Source organism: Rattus norvegicus, chromosome 16 (assembly GCF_021556685.1).
Source record: "Rattus norvegicus strain SHRSP/BbbUtx chromosome 16, alternate assembly SHRSP_T2T, whole genome shotgun sequence".
In the NCBI taxonomy this organism is placed as follows: Eukaryota; Metazoa; Chordata; class Mammalia; order Rodentia; family Muridae; genus Rattus; species Rattus norvegicus.
This window is the reverse complement of record NC_141549.1, coordinates 86,086,236-86,105,020: the sequence shown is the minus strand read 5'-3', so window position 1 is coordinate 86,105,020 and position 18,785 is coordinate 86,086,236. Positions and strand designations below refer to the sequence as shown.

The following is an 18,785-nucleotide window of genomic DNA, read 5'->3' as shown; positions in this document are numbered from 1 at the left end:
CACTACAGAATAAAAAGGAAATAGGACCCTAAACCGCCAAGGTCCTTCCGTGAGCAAGCTACCACACTATTTAATCTGGGGCCAGGCCAGATTGGGTGTCTTGCTAGTCAATCGTCTGAGCAAGCAGCAAGCGGAGGTAAGTGGTGGACGTTAACCCCGGGGGTGGGATCAGTCCTCGGAGTCCGGAGCACGCTTCCGGCGGTGCCGGAAGCTGGGGCCGCGGGCGGAGCTGAGACCAATGGCAGTGGCCGGGCGGCCGCGCGGGGGCAGCTGGGAACCCGGAAGTCCGCTGGACGGTCATGGGCATCCGGTGTGTGGCGATCCGCGCCTGCGGAGGAGGTAAGATCGATACCGGCGTCCCGCGGATGGCTGTTTGTCCGTATGGGGCTGCGGCGGTCGTGATGGCACTGCTCTCCGCCGCGATCGCGTTCCACTGTTCGCCGCTGCTAGCAGGTACCGGCCCGGACCGCCTCTGCGGGAGGGCGGACTCTGCCTGGTGCTCCAGCGCCCGGGAGCCAGTGGGGCCGCCTGCCTGACAACCAGGCTGCCCGGCTCTCTTGAATTACTGGGGGCCTGGACTAGAGGAGTGGGAGATGCGGCCCATTACATGAGCTGGATCGCGTACACACAGTGGCTTACTTGCCAGCTCCTGTATGCTGGAGACAGGCTGCCCTAGCTCAAAGCGTGCAAGTGTTTGGAGGTGGGTGAAGTCAATATGTGGCTCGCCCCGTTTCCTGTCCCCTAAGCTTGGGATTGCGTTCTGTATGCTTAAGTGATGGACCAAGTCGAGTGACTTTGAGATTCGGAGACCCGGTTAGACACTTTTTTTTTTTTTTAAGTTTCTCTATGTAGCTTGGAACTCGCTTTGTAGAGCAGCCAGACACATCTAAGACCTTGTCCCAATAGTTGGAGTCGGAGGTAGGTGACTTTTGAGATGAGGAAGAATTCTTGGATTGAGCAAATGGCACATTCGGTTCTCTCGTTTCCTTATATGACTTTGTTCCAACCGTTTGTGGAAAGTTAGTTTTCTAATATCCCCCAGCACTACACCCCACTTCTTATTAGGCAGGGAGCGAAAGGGAGTGAAAGGGGGTGGGCGCTGGCTGTTGTCCACCTTTCTGTAGACACTAAATGAGTCTCTGTAGAAGTGACTTAGCCAGCATTCCCCAGGACTGTTCGACGTAGGATTCGTTAGGGAGATTTGACCGTGGACTACAAACATGTTGATCAAAGTCCAGGAATAAAATGTATAAACTTGCTGGTGTTTTGTTTTTCGATTGAAGCAGTTCTGAAAGCCCTGGAGAGGTGTTTCTCCAAGTCCGTACTGTCTGTCACACGTAAGGCGGCTTCTAAACATCCTTTTATTTAGAGGCCTTTTTTCTTTTGGGAATTGCTTTACATTTTCAGACATTCTGATTAGTGATGCTTTTTTTCCTTTGCACTTACTGAGGTTTCATTACTAGATTAGCTTGCTAAATTTCTGCCAAAGACCTGGTAGACTTCTGGGCTTTAGACCTTAAAACTGCCTGTGCTTAGGGTGAGTCTCACGTAATATAAGAATTACTGTCCTATGTTCCAGCTTAGAATTCACATTAACAGAAAGCACTTGGGGCACACAAGCCGTGATTGCCTTCCCCGGCCACAGTTTCTTTAAAGCCAACAAAATGGAAACAGGCTCGACCTGCTTTTCCAGACTCCGGATTGTCGTGGCGACAAAGTCACTTATGTAAATAGAATAAGTCTCTTAATACTTCAGGGGACAAATCCACCAGGTGGGGCAGTAGCCAACTAAAACTGGATCCGGTGTAAAGTGTTGGGAAATCTAATCGACGTTCCTGGAGCCTTTACTAATACAGCTCTGTCCTGGTGTAAAGCACCTGACTCTTTACACGTCTTCAGGTTATCCTAACGGCATCCAATCGTGGGACAGATTTATAGTCATGGCACAGAGAGCAGCATACTGTTCAGTGACAGCCAAGCAGGAAACTTATTCTCAGGCATCGTCTGGTACTCTCAGCATTCTCTGCTTTTGGGGTGTAGACTTCTAGTGTGCTGTCCATTGCTGTGGTAAACGCCATGACCAAAAGCAACTGTGGAGAAGGAGTTTATTTCAACTTTCTATTTCCAGGTCCCAGCCATTTTTAAGGGAAGTCAGGCAGGAACTGAAGCAGAGACCGTGGGGGAACCCTGTTACTGGCTTAACCCGCTTTCTTCTACCTCTCAATACCACCTTTCCAGGAGTGGCACTGCTCACAGTCAGATCCCACATTAATCAAAATTCAAGACAGTTCCCCAGGGACTAATCTGTACTGTCCTTCAATGGAGACTCCCTCTTCCCAGGTGACTCTTGGCTGTGTCAAGTTGACCTAAAAACTAACCATAGCTAGGTGTCTGTTGACTTAGTGATATTAATTGGGAAGTTTGCTTATTACAAGAATGTTAGGCCACAGACAAGTTAAAATAAGTAAATATTAAACTCACCAAAATACCCCTTGTCTTATAACGTTCCATCCTTCCACAGGAAGTGTAGCAGCGTTGTTATATACACCTGCTTCACAGGACGGAGGCTGAGGCGGGCGAGCCGGGGCAGTGCTGGCTGGGGGTTTGGGTTTTATTTGGCATAACTTCATGACAGGTTTTTTAAAGCCCTCCCATATGATTTTAGAGACCATTGGAGAAAGATTTTGCTCTTCTGGTTAGTCGGGTGAATCCGTGGTTAAAGAAGACGTTATTTTGCCCTCAGGCAGCAGCATTTTGGTAGCATGGTGGTAATGGAACACATTTCGTTCACATCTCGGTGAGCACTGAGTCAGAAAGCACAACCAGGAGATAAAGACTGGAGACAGGTCTGTGACTTCTAACAGGAGGACACAGCCGCAGTCATTCCCAGAGCGGTCCCCTGCCTGCATGCAAGTGGGAGGTTCCACTTGGGGGGGGGTACTTTCCTGTCCCAGAATGTGTCTTAGGGGCTGGCTCATGCTAGTTCAAGCCGTACTTTTTTTTTTTTTTTTTTTTTTTTATTTTTATTTATTTATGTGTTTGAGGGTGTCAGATTCCCAGGAACTGGAGTTGCAGACATTTGTGGGCCACCATGTGGTTGCTGGGATTTGAACTCAGAACCCGTGGAAGAGCAGCCAGTGCTCTTAGCCACTGAGCCATCTCTCCAGCCCCCTTTTTTTTTTTTTTTTAAAGATTTATTTATGGGGTTGGGGATTTAGCTCAGTGGTAGAGCGCTTGCCTAGCAAACGCAAGGCCCTGGGTTCGGTCCCCAACTCCGGGGGGAAAGAATTATTTATTTCATGTATGTGAGTACACTGTCGCTGTCTTCAGACACACCAGAAGAGGGCATCAGATCCCATCACAGATGGTTGTGAGCCACCATGTGGTTGCTGGGAATTGAACTCAGGACCTCTGGAAGAGCAGTCAGTGCTCTTAACCACTGAGTCATCTCCCCAGCCCCCAAGCTATACTTTTCTAAGCTTGCCCAGTTTTAGGGAATTCGAGAAGGAAGGATGCTAGACATGTTTCTGGGCTGCTTAGCAAAAAGGAAGAGGGTCCATGCTCAGAGTCTGCAGATTATAGAAACAAACCTGTGGGGTTGGGGATTTAGCTCAGTGGTAGAGCACTTGCCTAGCAAGCGCAAGGCCCTGGGTTCCGTCCCCAACTCCGGAAAAAAAAAGAAAAAAGAAAAAAGAAACAAACCTGTGCTCAGTTTGGGGCGATAAATATGGAAACATGGTAGACAAAAATATTTCTAGGTTTACTGGCTGGTTTTGTGTGTTAACTTGACACAAGCTGGCGTTATCACAAAGAAAGGAGCCTCAGTTGAGGAAATGCCTCCATGAGACCCAGCTGTAAGGCACTTTCTCAACTAGTGATTAAGTGGGGAGAACCCAGACCATTGTGGGTGGTGCCGTCCCTGGTCTGGTAGTCTTGGCTTCTATAAGAAAGCAAGCTGAGCAAGCCAGGGGAACAAGCCAGTAAGTAACACCCCTCCATGGCCTCTGCATCAGCTCCTGCTTCCTGCCCTGCTTGAGTTCCAGCCCTGACTTCCTTTGGTGATGAACATCGATGTGGAAGTGTGAGCTGAATAAACCCTTTTCTCCCCAACTTGCTTCTTGGTCATGATGTTTGTGCAGGAATAGAAACCCTGACTTAGACACTAGGCATGCTCAATGAGTCATTATTTTAGTTGTTTAGAACAATGAACATAACGACTTGGTGACCCCGCTGCCTCCGCAAGTGTCTCCTGTATTAGTGAGACAGAAGGAACAACCCTGAAGGTATAGATGGGGGCGTTTACCCCAAAGGTGCCAGCTTTGCTTAGCAGCCGACTGTGGATAGCATCTTAACACCTCCAGAGTGTTTCCTCATCTGCAGTGGATGGAGTTAGCTGTTAATGAGCACTGTGATCTTAAGCATTCAGCCTGGCTCATCTACCCCTTGTCCACAGAGATTGAGACGGCACCCTTCTGCCCTGAGTGACAGGGCTCTCAGGAGAGAGGGGTTTATAGCAGGTGTGGACAGGTCTCAGATGGTTGCCAGAAGGCAGGTGTTTGCTCAGAAGTCACTGCTCCTGGGACAGCCACAAATATCTTCCCAGCTCTCTCTCCCACTGTAGTGGACATTGAGTCCTATGCTGGTGGCATACTTAATTCAAATGTTTTCATTCAAGTGTATCCCAGGAGGTCAGGAGAGGGCCTCTGTGGTGATGTCAGGCCAGGCTGGGAGTGCAGGTAGCTTGTAGGGTGCTGAGGACAGGTGAGAATGAGCAGCTCAATCTGGGCAGGAGGGAGCACCAAGGACCAAAGGTGGCTCTTGATGACAGGCTCTTGGACTGAGGCCAGAAGCTTCCTTGTCAGGCCTGGTGGGGCCTTTCTCTGCCAGGGTTCCCTGTGGACCAGATCACATTTTCATGTGTGTGTGGGCTGTGGAGTTGGTAAAAGGTGGTTGAAGTGGTAATGAGCACATTTGTGGCTCTATGTGTACTTGGGGAGGCCAGGGAGATTCTCCAGTCCATCAAGCATGTGCCACATAAGCATGAAGACTTGGATTCTATCTCCAACCCCTGTGGAAAGTCAGGCATGTGTGCTTGCAGTCCCAGTGAGGGGAGGGGCCACAGGATCCCTGGGACTCATTGGCCACTTGAGCATAATCAACAGGACCCAGGTACTAATGAGAGCCTGGATCAAAAAGTAAAGTGGAGGGGCTGGAGAGATGGCTCAGTGGTTAAGAGCACTGACTGCTCTTCCAGAGGTCCTGAGTTCAATTCCCAGCAACCACATGGTGGCTCACAACCATCTGTAATGGGATCTGATGCCCTCTTCTGGTGTGTCTGAAGACAGTGACACTGTACTTGTATATAATAAATAAATAAATCTTTAAAAAAAAAAAGTAAAGTGGAGCTGGGTAATGGTTAAGTCCATGAAGTGTCTGCTGCTTAGGCGTGGGGATGGTGGTGCTGAGGAAGCACGGACAGGAGGGCCCTGGTACTTGCTGTGCATCCAGTTCAGCCAAAGCAAACAGCCTTGGGCTCAATGACGACGCTGGCTCTCAAAGTAAGGTGGGGAGTGACTGAGAAAAACATCCAATGTTGACCTGAGGCCTCCATACACACAGGTTCCCATGTGCACACTCATCACATCCTCCATACACACACAGGTTTCCATGTGCACACTCACATCCTCCATACACACACAGGTTCACATGTGCACACTCATATCCTCCATACACACACAGGTTCCCATGTGCACACTCATCACATCCTCCATACACACACAGGTTCCCATGTGCACACTCATCACATCCTCCATACACACACAGGTTCCCATGTGCACACTCATATCCTCCATACACACACAGGTTCCCATGTGCACACTCATCACATCCTCCATACACACACAGGTTCACATGTGCACACTCATCACATCCTCCATACACACACAGGTTCCCATGTGCACACTTATCACATCCTCCATACACACACAGGTTCACATGTGCACACTCATCACATCCTCCATACACACACAGGTTCACATGCGAACTCTCATCACATCCTCCATACACACACAGGTTCACATGCGAACTCTCATCACATCCTCCATACACACACAGGTTCCCATGTACATACTCATAACATCCTCCATACACACACAGGTTCCCATGTGCACACTCATCACATCCTCCATACACACACAGGTTCACATGTGCACACTCATCACATCCTCCATACACACAGCTTCACATGTACATACTCATCACATCCTCCATACACACACACACACACACACACACACACACACACACACACACACACACACACAGGAAAAACAAGGTGGACACAGGTGGACAGCTCCTGAAGAACAGCTCCAAGGTTGACCTTTGGCCTTCATGTGCCACCCACATGCCCCATGGGAAATAGTGGAACATTTTATTGAGTAAAGTCAGGCTGGGAAAGTCTGAAATGCCTTTCCTCCAAGGAGCTGAGGGAGCTTTGTCCTGAGTGGGTGCTTCATTGGGAAAATAGTTTCCTCAGGGGTCCTTAAGTTCTGTAGACTGTGTAGAGGGTGCACATCAACTCGTGCTCTGTGATTCCAGAGAATGCACGCTTTGGGTCTTTCCTGCGGCCGAGCTGTTCTAAATATTCAGACTAAGCCCACATCCACGGGAAGCTTCTCAAGAAAGGCCAGCTAAAATGGAGGCAATTAAACAACTCAATGTGGTGCGAGTGCTCCACAGTGCCAGCTTGAACCTGACGCAGATGTGCTGTGTTTGGAGCATTCCCAGTTATTATTTAATTAGTATCTGAGTGTGGAGGTGTGGTTGAGGAGAGGAGGATGGCTCTGTCGGGCTTCTGACTAAATGGAAGGCTGCAGATGGGAGCCTGTTTTCCAGGGAAGGACGGCGCTGCGATAAGAGAATGTGTTAAGTGATCTGTGTTTGTAGGTTGACAAGACTTTCTGGGAGATGAGGTCAGTCTCCCCAACACACACACACTCACGCACACGCACACTCACACACTCACGCACACGCACGCACGCACACGCTGTCTGATGCATCACGGAAAGCTGGGAGGACAGTGCTGCTATTCACTGTCAACTCCGACCATCTCTTCCCCAGAACTAAGAGTGGAACCTGCAGTAAACCCGAGAGTCGATGCAGTCAGCTTTGGGAAGCGTGCTGGGTGGCCTCTGATGACTTCATTCTAACAGCTTCATTTTCCTGTTTTGCAGTTTTACAAAGAGCACTGTCCCTCCACACAGCGCACGCAACAAAGGACATGGACAACCTTTTTCAGTTGGTGAGGAACATTGTGCCTGCTCTGACGTCGAAGAAACACAAGGGGCAAGATGGAAGGATAGGCATAGTCGGGGGCTGTCAAGAGTGAGTGTGCCCGTGAGGCCGTGCTTACAGAGGCCCCCCTCCTGCCTGCCTGTCTGTCTGTCTGCCTTCCTCCCCTGTCCATCTGTCCGTCTGTCCGCCCCCGTGCAGTGACTGTTTCCGAGTGCAGTCTGATGGGTGCTAAGTCCTTCTCACTGGTTACCTTCCTGACCAAGATTAAGGCTGAGGGCCCAGGCAGCTCTCCCCAGTGAGTGTTGGTGTCGGTGTTGCTGTGCTTTCTTTGGGTCCTCCCACCCTAGCTCTGGGTCCGTGTGCTGTGTGGAGGGTGGGCTTGGAGCTCCTGTGGGCCTGGGCAGCCTGTCTTACGAGTTTGTGCACATGTTAATTTCATTGCTTCAAGCTGTACTGCTATGTTTATGAGGAGAGTGACACCAACCTTGTCAGTCTCTATCCCTGTTTGTTTCACTGGGGAGAGAACATGCCAGCGGCAGTGAGCACAGTGACTCTGTATTTGAACACCATGCCAAGGACATCTGCTGTGTTTAGAGCATAGGCAGGACGCTGGGAATCACGCAGAAGGTACAGTGGCTACTGTGGCCAGTGTCTCTTTCTGGCTTCTGCTCGAGTCACTCAGAAGGTGTGTTTCCTCTGAGGACCTGGTGTTTGCCGACTGCCTTGATGGTAGTCATCTCCACCTTCTCCTGACAGAAGCCTGTAGCCAGCCAGCCCTTCTCTGTACTTGGTATGGACACCTCAGGTCCACAGCCAGTACAGAGACTCGGTCTCAGACGTCATGGGACACCTTTCTAGTTCTACTCCTGTGTGAATGTTTACTGAGCTGTCTTCTCTGTGTTGTGTTTTGAGCTGACGTCTCCATCATTTGTTGATGGCTTACATATGCTGACACACAGTCTTATCTGCTTGTATTGGTGACGTCACTGCAGATGCTTTTGCTTCCCTGAGGTTCTGACTCCAGTGTCTCCATTTAGGTACACAGGAGCACCGTATTTTGCAGGAATCTCAGCTCTGAAAGTGGTAGGTTTCCCTCAGAGTCTTTCATTGGGGTTTCTCTGCTTAAACCTTGGGTTGTTTAGGGACTTGGGGAATTGGCTTTGCCTGTAAGAACATGTGAAACACAGGCATGAGGGTCTGAGTTCACATCCTACTGCCTACGCAGCTCTGGCTCTGCAGGGACGGAACCTGCAGTGCAGAGGGGTCGTTAGGGTTGGAGGTGTGGTTCTGTTTGTTTCTGTTTTTTGAAACAGTGTCTTTCTATGTAAACCTGGCTTTCATGGGGCTTGCTATGTAGATCAGGCTGGCCACCAGTGCTGTGATTAAAGGCATTTGCCATTGTGCCTGGCTGACTTTTATTGTTTTAGACTCTCCTCTGTATTTCCCTTTTAAAGGAGAATGTGACAGCTTTGGGCACTGTTTGTCCATTTACCACTGAGGATTAGCTTTTTTTTAGGCCACTTTCCCTTCCTCAAAGCCACCAGCTGTCTACTTTCACCTGCATTTGGGCTTGGGGGCCTAAACAGTGGCACAGGTAGCCATTGTGTGTTATGGTGAGAGCCGGCGTGTAAAGCCTGCGTGTGGTCTGTGGAGCACGGCCTCCTCTGAGTCCACCTCTCACTTCTCAGGGTGCAGATTTGACCCACGTATTCTGTGCCAGGGAGGCCGCGCCAGTGATCAAGTCCTACAGCCCAGAGCTGATCGTCCACCCCGTCCTGTGAGTGTGCAGCATGGGTCCCTTTCCCTGCGGCAGCACCGGCTCACATGCCTGTGTCTCACACGCCTGTGTCTCAGACGCCTGTGTCTGCTGGGCTTCATGGCCCTTGCCCGTCACCACAGCTCAGGCCAGAGGCTTGCAAATTGGAGGCCAGCTCGTACAACTAACAACCCTGTCTCAAAAGAAACTTCCAAAAGGTTTAGGATGTGACTCGTGAAGTGGAGGCTTGGTTCCCAACACCTCAAATAAAAAGAAAGCCATAGTTAGTCCCCAGCTCTGCTCCAGCAGAAGACAGTGAGAGGGCAAGAGGAGAGACCTAGGGCATGAGGAGCCGCGGATGCCGTGTTGTGCGGGGCCCCAGTCTCAGTCATTTGGGGCCTGCGTGGGTAGGGTTGCCTGAGGCGATGCTCACAATACCTGGACTCTGTAGGTTCAGTGGGTACCTCTGAGCTGGGCACTGTGTGTTCCAGGGGCTCCTGAGAGCTTCATTGATGGCAGGGCCCACGTCTCCCTGGGCAGTGCCACCAAGCGCTGAGACATGCCTGACGGAGCTCAGGATCGTGCTCTTTTTTGTCTCACTTTAACCACGATAAAAGTAAAGTGGGCTGAAGAAGGGGCTCAGTTGAGCGCACCAGCTGCTCTCGCACCCACATGGCGCTCACGACCATCTATAACTGTAGCTTCAGGGGTTTGATGCCCCTTCTGACCTCAGCGGGTACTGGGCACACATGCAGTGTACAGACAGACGTGCAGGGACAAAATGTTTAATGAAGTAATGCAGTCTTAAAAAGCTAAGGCAGAAGTAGATCAGTCCGTGGAGAAGACAGAGAGAGGGCAGGGAGAGGAGGGGTCGTGACCCAGTGGCTCAGCCGCAGTCTGGTCTGCACCACAGTCACTGGCGCCGAGGCAGCCCTAACTTCTTGTGTTCTGGAATGTGAGTGTGTGGGATGTTAGAGAGGGTCCGTGGGAGCTTCTGCACTAGTGTACATGCTCACTCTAAACCTAAATTATTTTCATAGTAAAATGATTTAGAGCTGAGATGTAGGGCACTTCCCTACATGGTCAGGGTCCTGGGTTCAGTCCCCAATACCACACATACAACACAGTTTCAAACAAATGAAAGCCTTGACAAAACCATTGTGCCTTTTTCCTTTGTTAGTGACAGTTCTGACGCTGTTGAGGAGGTGGAGAAATGGCTCCCCAGGCTGCATGCCCTTGTCGTGGGACCTGGCCTAGGTAGGGACGACCTTCTTCTCAACAACGTGAGGGTAAGTGGTGTCCTCTGTGTCCTCTCCCTCAGATGCAGCACTGGGGCACAGCGTTTCTTTGGTTCTTCAGGCCCAGTGCATGCTCTTGTGCCTGGAAGTGGATGGACATGCACTGTGCGGGGAGGGGAGGAGAGGTCACCAGGAGTCATGGCGAAGGGCTTCCTGAACAGGGCAGATTGGAGCGGTTTCTTTGCTCTGGAGCTTTCTCATGAGCAGCTGCAGAGAGCACAGGCTGCATGAGGTTTCCCGCCTGGTTTCAGGGAGGTGCAGCAAACGTGAGGTTTGGACAGACTTGCAGCAGGTCTGTGTCCTCCTAGTGTGAGCCTGCTTGCCAGGGGTCCTGGTGCAGATTCAGCCTCTGCGTCCACCAGTTTCACGAGAGGAGCGGATTCTATGCTGTTGTGACTGGGCAGCTTGTCGTTGCATCTGTAGTTCCTACTGCACTGCCAGGCATCTCCTTCCCGAATCACTCAGCGTCCTGGTGGAACCAGTGTCCTGAGTGATGGTGCGTCTGGGTCAGGCTCCAGGGGAGCCTGTACTTCCCTAGTCAGCTCTTGGTTTGCGGAAGAGGCTGTGCTGTGGGAGCGGACCCTGTAGTCAGCGGTTCTCAGCCTTCCTAATGCTGCGCCCTTTAACACTGCTCCCAGGACTGCTGCATTCACAATAAGCTTCTCCTTCATAAGCTGGTGTGAACCTAATGTCTAGAATGCTCTCATCACACCAGGTTTCTTCTGCAGCTTGTTCTGTAGGTCCTAGAGACACATGCCTGGGAGTAGGCGTGTGTCTCACTTCTAAACAACTTTTATAGCTGTCTCAGAACTGTACATACCGTGAGGCTGTGTCTTTGAGGAATGTCTTACGTTGCACACACACCTTCACAGGGCTCTGCTCCTGGGTGCCGTGGCTCTCCTGAGAGAAGCATAGCTCACTGTGGCAAACCTTCCCTGTGACTAAGTGTCAGCTTTGGGCTGCTACCCTGCTGTATCGGGGAAAGCTAGAAGAGACCCTGATGTCACTTTGCCAAATACCATGAAGTCAGAAATGGACCTAAGACTGCATTGCAGCACCCTGTGGTTAACAGTAAAGCCAGAGTCACAGCAAGCAGGCAGGTCTGTGTTATGGAAGGAAATGGGCTCCTCTGAGGCTCCTGTGCCCGGACATGGCTTAGGGGGGCTTTTGAACTTGAGCTAGTGCCAAGCAAAATGTGTTCCTTACCCAGGCACATTTCTCCGTGTGCTGACAGTTTTATGTCAACTTGACACAAGCTAGAGTCATCAGAGAGGAGGGAGCTTGAGTTGAGAAAGAGTGGCTGTAGGCAGGCCCGTAGAGCATTTTCCTAGTTAGTGATGGATGGGGGAGGGCCCAGCCCATTGTGAGTGGTCCTGGTTCTCTAGGAAAGGCTGAGCAAGTCGTAAGCAGCACCCTCCATAGCCCCTGCACCAGCCCCTGCCTCCAGGCTCCTGCTCTGTTTGAGTTCCTGTCCTGACCTCCTTTAGTGATGAACTGTGATGTAGTGTAAGACAAATAAACCCTTTCCTTCCCAAGTGGCCTTTGGTCACAGTGTTTGCTCCTGGCAGCAGTGTCCCTGACCAGGAAACAAGGACTGAGTGCCAGGCCCCGCTAGTTGTCTCCTCATGCTCTCCTTGTCCATCACTTTTTCTTTTACTTTTAAAGATGTGTTGTGTGCATATGCTGCACGTGTGGGTGTGCACATCACAGCATGTGGATGAAGGTCAGAGGTCAACCTGCAGGAGTCAGTTCTGTGGGGTAGCAGGCACTGTCAGTCTGGCCACTGCACCAGCTCATCTGATTGCCATGAGAGGTTTTCTCACAGTGATTGGTTGATGAATAACTAACAACTATGATGATTACATGTGTATTTTTAAATGGGAAACCTCGGAAGCTTTCAGGATAGGATCAAACTATCGCTCTGTCGGGAAAATGGTCCACTATTATCACGATCACTTGCTAGTTTAAAGCATGTAAATAAAATGGTAAGGAAACGAAGAACCGATGGTTTGGAGAATAACTAAAACTTCAGTCTTCAAGCACTGAAGTGTACCCTAAGATAGGTGTTTGACAGTGGTAGGTGGTCTTCGGGGGCAGGCCGAGGCCCACATGCTGGGTCTGCCCCTGTTACAATCGCCCTAACTGTTTAGTTTGCTTGCCCGTGACCTGTGACCGGGAAGGAAGCACCGCCTGCCCCTGCCTCCTCTTATGGAGATGGACCTGTTCTGTCAGAGGCTCTCTGCAGGTTTTACAGCAGGCAGGGAGACGGTCAGTGTGGTGAGAATGGAGCTCAGATCACCCTGATTTTGGTAGCTGGTGCTGGACCAAGACTTCTTAGAACCTGAGCCAGGCATATTTTTTTTTTTCTTTGGTTCTTTTTTTTCAGAGCTGGGGACCGAACCCAGGGCCTTGCGCTTCCTAGGTAAGCGCTCTACCACTGAGCTAAATCCCCAGCCCCTGAGCCAGGCATATTTAAGCACAGCACAATTCTGGAAAACAGAATTCCGACAACAACTCAGTCCTGGTGCACAACACTTTAAGACGTGCTTACACTGAGATTCTTACAAAGTACATCCGGCTTCTTTTACAAGAATGCGTTCTGTGGACTCAGAGATGGGACCCAAAATTTAGTGTCTGTGGAGACTGAGGTAAACATAATGCCTGTGGGTCAACCTCGTCCTGGCCTTAAGATAGCACAGAAGTCACTTAGGCTACTGTAATGCACAAGTGATGTCACTCGCACAAATGGGCTTATGGCTTAGACGCAATGCTTAGCATCTGGGTAATGGGTCTCAGGTAAGTAAAGCATAAATCCTAGGAGACATGGGCAAGCCTGGCTCACCTCCCTCATTCCCAGCATTCCATGAGGACTAGCTGAGCAGATCCTTCCATTGACAGTAGGAAAGCTATGTGTTTAACCTTCCTGGCTTCTCCAGCGCTTCTGTCTGCACAAGGCCTTCTTGCCCTCGTCACTATTGACCTTGTCTGCTCTTCTGCAGGGCATCTTGGAATCAACCAAGGCCAGGGACATCCCTGTCGTCATTGACGCGGTGAGTGTGGCCTCTCATCTCCCGCAGCAGCACGGGATCTCTGAGGCCCGCCCGTGAAGGTGCACCCTTGTTCTGCACAGGACGGCCTGTGGCTGATTGCTCAGCGGCCAGCCCTCGTCCACGGCTACCAGAAGGCCGTTCTCACCCCCAACCATGTGGAGTTCAGCAGACTCTGGGACGCTGTGGTGAGTTCGCCTGTCTGCAGGGAGACTGACTTGTAGGTGTTTGTCCTGCAATCCACCATGCATGCTTGTTGGGCCAGGAACTGCCTACTGTGCTCACAGGCCAAGGCACTCACTGTGTGCTGCAGTGCTACTCCGTGAACCTGCAGCCCCTGCTCCATGGGGTGTGGGAGAGAATGAAATCATTATGAAATAATAGGAATCCTGACAGCAGGCATCGTAAGCCTGGGCTCTGTGGGGGAGGGGCGCACACATCATCCTTTTCCAGATTCACGCTGGGTCCACAAACCTGGTCTAGCCAGGTCTCCAGAGAACACAGAGTAAGTGCTGGTATTGCTCCCTTTGAGGGCTTAGTGCCAGGGACATCCTCCCCACTTTCCCCCCAACCCTAAATCAGTGCCTGGCTTCCATGGACTCCTGATGGACAGGATGGGTCCTCACCATGTCACCAATGGGCCCTGTGTGTCCAGGAGGACTTGGTTTTCTGTGACTGTCATCTTGTGTTATAGCTCAGTAGTCCTATGGACACCAGTAATCACAGTGGATCTGTGTTGAAGCTCAGCCAGGCCCTGGGGAACATCACCATAGTCCAGAAAGGAGAGCAGGACCTGATCTCCAACGGCCAGCAGGGTGAGTGAGGACTTCCCATGTCACTTAGGCCACACTGGCATGAGTCTGGTCATTCACATATGGTAATGATATGCATTGAACTTGCCAGCCACAGCTTGAAGATCCTTCTATGTTCACTCCTAAAGGTTTGCACAGGGCTGCAGTGACCAGACATGTTTTGGCTAGCAAGGGTTGTTGTACTTTCACACATACATGCGAGTGTGTGCATCACACACACACACACGCACACCTTCCTTTAATCAGGAAGCAGAAGCAGGAGGATCTGTGTGAGGCCAGCCTTTTGCTGCATTTTGTCTTAACTGCTAAAGTGAAGGAAACCTCAGAGCTGACATCAATTGGAAATGCCAGTTGCCGTTCCCCCCAGAGCTTAAGGACTGCTCAGCCAAGAGCAGAGTGGCACAGGCAGGAGTGTGGGGATCCCTAGTGAGTCTGCTGCTCTGCGCTCTCAGAGAGGGCCAGGCCATCATATTATTCAATAGAAGTAGCTGTTAGTGAGATGTAGTTGTTGACAGGGACCTGAATTTAGAGTTCTTAGAACCCCAAGGGATGGGCAGTATAGATGACTACTTAAGGGCTTTAAGACCATTGACTGCCCTTCTAGAGGTCCCAAGTTCAATTCCCAGTCACTTCGTGGTGGCTCACAGCCATCCGTGCTGCTGTCTCCTGATGCCCTCTTCTGGTGTATCTGAAGAAGCGACTGTGTACTCATGTATGTGGTCATGCATATTAGCCCCATGAATATCCACGCAGAGCCAGGCAGGGAATGCATAGAATGTTCTCAGGACCCAGACTGTAGCAATGAGGCTCTCCTGATCCCAGCACATTCACATCTCAAGGCATTCCCAAAGCAGCACCTTTTCCTGTGCACCGGTGTACAGTGGTTGTCTGGGTGCCCGGGGGGTGCTGAGGATGCTGCTGCGGGCACTTTGGGGCTTGTTGTGAGATGGCATTTGGGCTGCTTTCCCAGGAGCTCAAGCTACATAGGCTGGAGGTGTAGTTCCTCCTTGGAACAAGCAGGGAGGGACAGGGCAGCTCATGGTATCTGTTCTGTGCAGTGCTTGTGTGCAACCAGGAAGGCAGCAGTCGCCGGTGTGGTGGGCAAGGAGATCTCCTGTCAGGCTCCCTGGGTGTCATGGCACACTGGGCCCTCCGTGCTGGACCAGAGAAAACCAACGGGTATTGCACACTTTTGTTTGTCCCACTTTGATTTTATCCATGTGTTGGTTCTCCTTAATATCCCTGGGGGACATCAGAAGCCGAGGTTCCCTGCCCACAGGAGCTTCTACATACAACTGCCAGACCCAGATCTACCAGTTGAAGGTGTGGCCCTGGCCTTGGTGCTAATCCAGGCAGCCATGGTTGATTAATGGCACCACTGTGGGGAATTCAGTAGGGGCTTCTAGAAACTGAGGGTAGAGAGCACACAGGCTGGAGGAATGGCCCTCCAGGGCACTCATCCTCAGAGCTGTGAGTCTCTGGGGCAGCAGGATGCTAAGCTCACCACGCCTGACCTGTCCTGTGGACCATCATGGCCACACATGTTAGTGTGGAATGTGAGGCTGGCGGGGCCCCACACGATACCCCCGGTGCAGACGGGTCTCAGGCAGCCATGACCGACCTTCACTCACATATGCAGGGCAGTGGTGCCAGGGTCATTCTAGTTTGTCCTGTGGCCCAAAAGGAGTGTGCAATGGAGCAGCAGGTCTGCATGCAGGACTCAGGCATTCTGCCACATTCCGAGAGCTCCCGGAGCACCACGAACCCTCCCCACCCCAGCAGCAGGCACCACACACCTGGAGAAACTTCCCTCTGTCGGTTCGACCGTCATCAGGAACGGGGCTCAGGGCCTCCTGGTGTGTCTTAGGCCTGCTCTGCCACCGCACCTCACCCCAGTCCTAGTGAGGATGTTTGGGGTGTGCCAGTGCACAGCTGCAGTAAAATGGCCTCTCAGAAGCCCAGCCGGTGTGAGTTTGCTGTGTGGGAGTTGAAGGTAGAAATGGGGTGAAAAATCGGAGCCCAGAGCCCAGAGCCCTTACTGTGGCCTACAGCAGGAAAGGAAAGCCTTTGATGGTGCTCTTACCTTACAGCTCCAGCCCGCTCCTGGTGGCTGCCTGGGGTGCGTGCACACTCACAAGGGAGTGTAACCATCTGGCCTTCCAGAAGTACGGGCGTTCCACAACCACTACCGACATGATCGCTGAGGTGGGAGCTGCCTTCAGCAAGCTCTTCACGACCTGAGCCGGCACAGACTGAGTCCTCCATCGCCTAGCCTTGGGCTCAGCAGCACTTGATGGATTTTAGCCTGAAGTAGCTGACAGGATTTAGGACGTGGCTGTCCGACTACTGTAGAGTTGAGATGTTAAGGACACTAATCTGGTCTCCGTGGTTTTCTGGGCTTCTCAGAAAAGTCTGAGGAGAAAATGAGAGTAAACCCTCCCAGCAGCCCACCTGGATTGGGCTGGCTCTGACACAGACATTTGGAGTCCATGGCTGTTCATTCATTGATTCTGGTGCCTTTTTGTCACTACAGTAACCACGCACAGGGCTCCAGTCTCTGGGTGGTGGGGGAGCGCAGGGTTTGTTTCCTAACCAAGGCTCACAGGATGGCATTCTTGGGCCTTACAGTTTTCTATTCAGTGACTGAGTGTTAACTTCGAGAGGAGTTCAGAAGAGACAGTGGCCATGCAGAGGAGATCTTTTAGCGGCCAGTGGGAAGGGCAGGAAACCAGGGTGCCACTGGCATTTGAGCGTGGCAGGGAGTGCCAAGATGCCACGTCTGCTACCTGTGTTCACTGCTGTGTACTGGGCCCTGCGCTCCCTGCCGAGCCTCCCTCCAGGCTCCCTGACAGCTGCATGCCTAGTGAGTAGGGGTCTGCTCTCTGGCTCCCCTTGTGTCTGGTCCTTGGTCACAAGGGACAGCTAACCATGTCCAGGAATGTCTCCTGAACAGACATGAACTTACTGAAGGGAATGGTACGACGCAATTAACTTTCCAGGCTGTTCCGAACACACACCAGTGGGCAGCACAGGCTCACTTTACTGTGGCTAAACAGCCACAATTAGCAACTTTAATATAAAGTTTTTAATACAAAGTTCACCACAAAGAAAGCAGATGCCATGCGTGGAGGCACGTGGACTGCAGCTGCCTCATCCTCAAGTCCCGGGCTTCTGGTGTTTTGTCCTCGGATCCAGCAGTTCCCATGTGGAGGCTGCATGGCCTCTGTCCTGAAGGAGAAAGCTCTGGATAGCATCACATCCTCTTGTTCATGGTCAGAGAGCAAAGGCAGAGAGAGGAGGCGGAGGAGAGGGGGGTGACACTGCCTGACAGGGCCAGCTCCTCGACCACGAGGGTTGAGTTTTGCAGCTCTTGCTGCTACACATCTTCCCCTCAGCCCTCCACCCCTGCCTTGAGTGGGCCTGTCTCAGACACTGGATGACCAGCCACTGTCCGCCCCTTTACTGCCTGCGACATTGGCAGCCCCTGTACCTGCAGTGTCACTCACCTTAACATTGATGCCGTGGGTCATGAGGTCCTGGCGGAGTGCGTCACATGCCTCCAGCAAGGGCTGCCTCTCCTGGAGCTGCTGTTTCCGGGCCTCCCCGGTGGCCCCAGGCGTGGCCAGTGCATACTGGCGGACCTTAAGCCTGAAGCGCACTAGTTCATCTACCACACAGTGCAGGGCTACTGTGCTGCTGTCTCCTGAAACACACTGAGCCATAGACTCTTAGATGAGTCTGCCCCGCAAGGCAGGAGCCCCGGTATAGCCTGGGAGACCATACTCGACTACATTCTGGGCTGAGACCTGAAGTCCTTACTAGTTAATCCTGATGAGCCCTTTCTGGAGAATATGAGGGGAGGTTAGGTTAGTAAGACCAGCTCAGCAAGACTTCATGCCTGACTGGCTCACTTAAGCTGACCCTGACCCACCACCAGACCTCAGCAACAGTTGTAGGGTGTGACAAGTGTCAACAGAATCCTGTCATCTCCAGAGAATCTAGCAGCCTGAGCCTTAAGTGTGAATAAAGACAAACATTTCTGCCATAGAACAACGTGCGTGCGTGTGTGTGTGTGTGTGTGTGTGTGTGTGTGTGTGTGCGCGCGCGCGCGTGCACACATACTGATTGAGATCCCATGAAGTGGGCTGTCAAGCAGTCTGGCTACAGTCAGGACAGTGGCTGAGCAACAGTTGCCTTGCCCTTCCAGGACAGCCTAACGCTGTCAGGAAGAGCAGAATGAAGTTGTGTGCACCGAGGGACTGCCCAGAGAGAAGAGCTGCCCTGTGCTGTGTGGGTGAATCAGCTGGGGCTGGGGCTGAGTGGACAGTGGCCCCGGCTTCCGTATCCACAGACAGGTACAGTGGCTAATTTAGGTACAGTCCTGCACACCTCACCTCCATGCACTGAGAGACCTGCATGGACACTAACCCAGAAATTCTACAGTGACATCCAGAGGATTGTGAGACACACCTAGGGACCATGGCCAGCCCCAGGGATGTCATAAGCCATGTCCTTAACTAAACTGGAATTGAACAGACCCAGGAACACTGTCTGTCCTCATGTGGACCGGCATCCACGG

The 18,785-nt window shown here is 51.7% G+C and overlaps 2 protein-coding genes across 10 annotated transcripts in view; one reads left to right on the top strand and one right to left on the bottom strand.

Moving 5' to 3' along the window:
* Positions 1-280: 280 nt before the first annotated feature.
* On the top strand, positions 281-18,256 carry Naxd (NAD(P)HX dehydratase). Of its 7 annotated transcripts, none has more exons than NM_001108402.2 (10): positions 281-339; positions 7,233-7,383; positions 8,331-8,376; positions 8,982-9,070; positions 10,230-10,338; positions 13,347-13,397; positions 13,478-13,582; positions 14,089-14,209; positions 15,265-15,385; positions 16,297-18,256. In NM_001108402.2, exons 1-10 carry the CDS (start codon positions 300-302, stop codon positions 16,445-16,447), a joined length of 984 nt encoding a protein of 327 aa, NP_001101872.1. In that variant the 5' UTR covers positions 281-299; the 3' UTR covers positions 16,448-18,256. The 7 variants fall into 7 exon arrangements, 4 of the variants coding, with proteins under 4 accessions (NP_001101872.1, NP_001423512.1, XP_087444877.1 ...); NM_001436583.1 differs by having other exon boundaries at positions 281-453; NR_199177.1 differs by lacking the exon at positions 8,982-9,070 and having other exon boundaries at positions 7,233-7,300.
* Cars2 (cysteinyl-tRNA synthetase 2, mitochondrial) overlaps positions 17,241-18,785 on the bottom strand; it is a 37,178-nt gene continuing 35,633 nt past the window's right edge. For 2 of the 3 annotated variants that reach the window (NM_001177684.2, NM_001436582.1), the window contains exons 14-15: positions 17,713-17,919; positions 17,241-17,434 (exon numbers count right to left, since the gene is read on the bottom strand). In NM_001177684.2, coding sequence (NP_001171155.1) covers positions 17,363-17,434; positions 17,713-17,919 — 279 coding nt within the window. In that variant the 3' untranslated portion in view covers positions 17,241-17,362. Of the gene's footprint in view, positions 17,435-17,548; positions 17,920-18,785 lie in introns of those variants that run through there. The other variant, XM_087588748.1, reaches the window with a different exon arrangement.

Bases quoted from the DNA above. Each gene is read 5' to 3' on its own strand.
- Naxd (NM_001436583.1), top strand. From the start codon at position 300: ATGGGCATCCGGTGTGTGGCGATCCGCGCCTGCGGAGGAGGTAAGATC. The intron at 7,384-8,330 runs GTGAGTGTGCCC...GTCTCCATTTAG, and splicing joins ATAGTCGGGGGCTGTCAAGA to GTACACAGGAGCACCGTATT. The intron at 8,377-8,981 runs GTAGGTTTCCCT...CTCACTTCTCAG, and splicing joins GAATCTCAGCTCTGAAAGTG to GGTGCAGATTTGACCCACGT.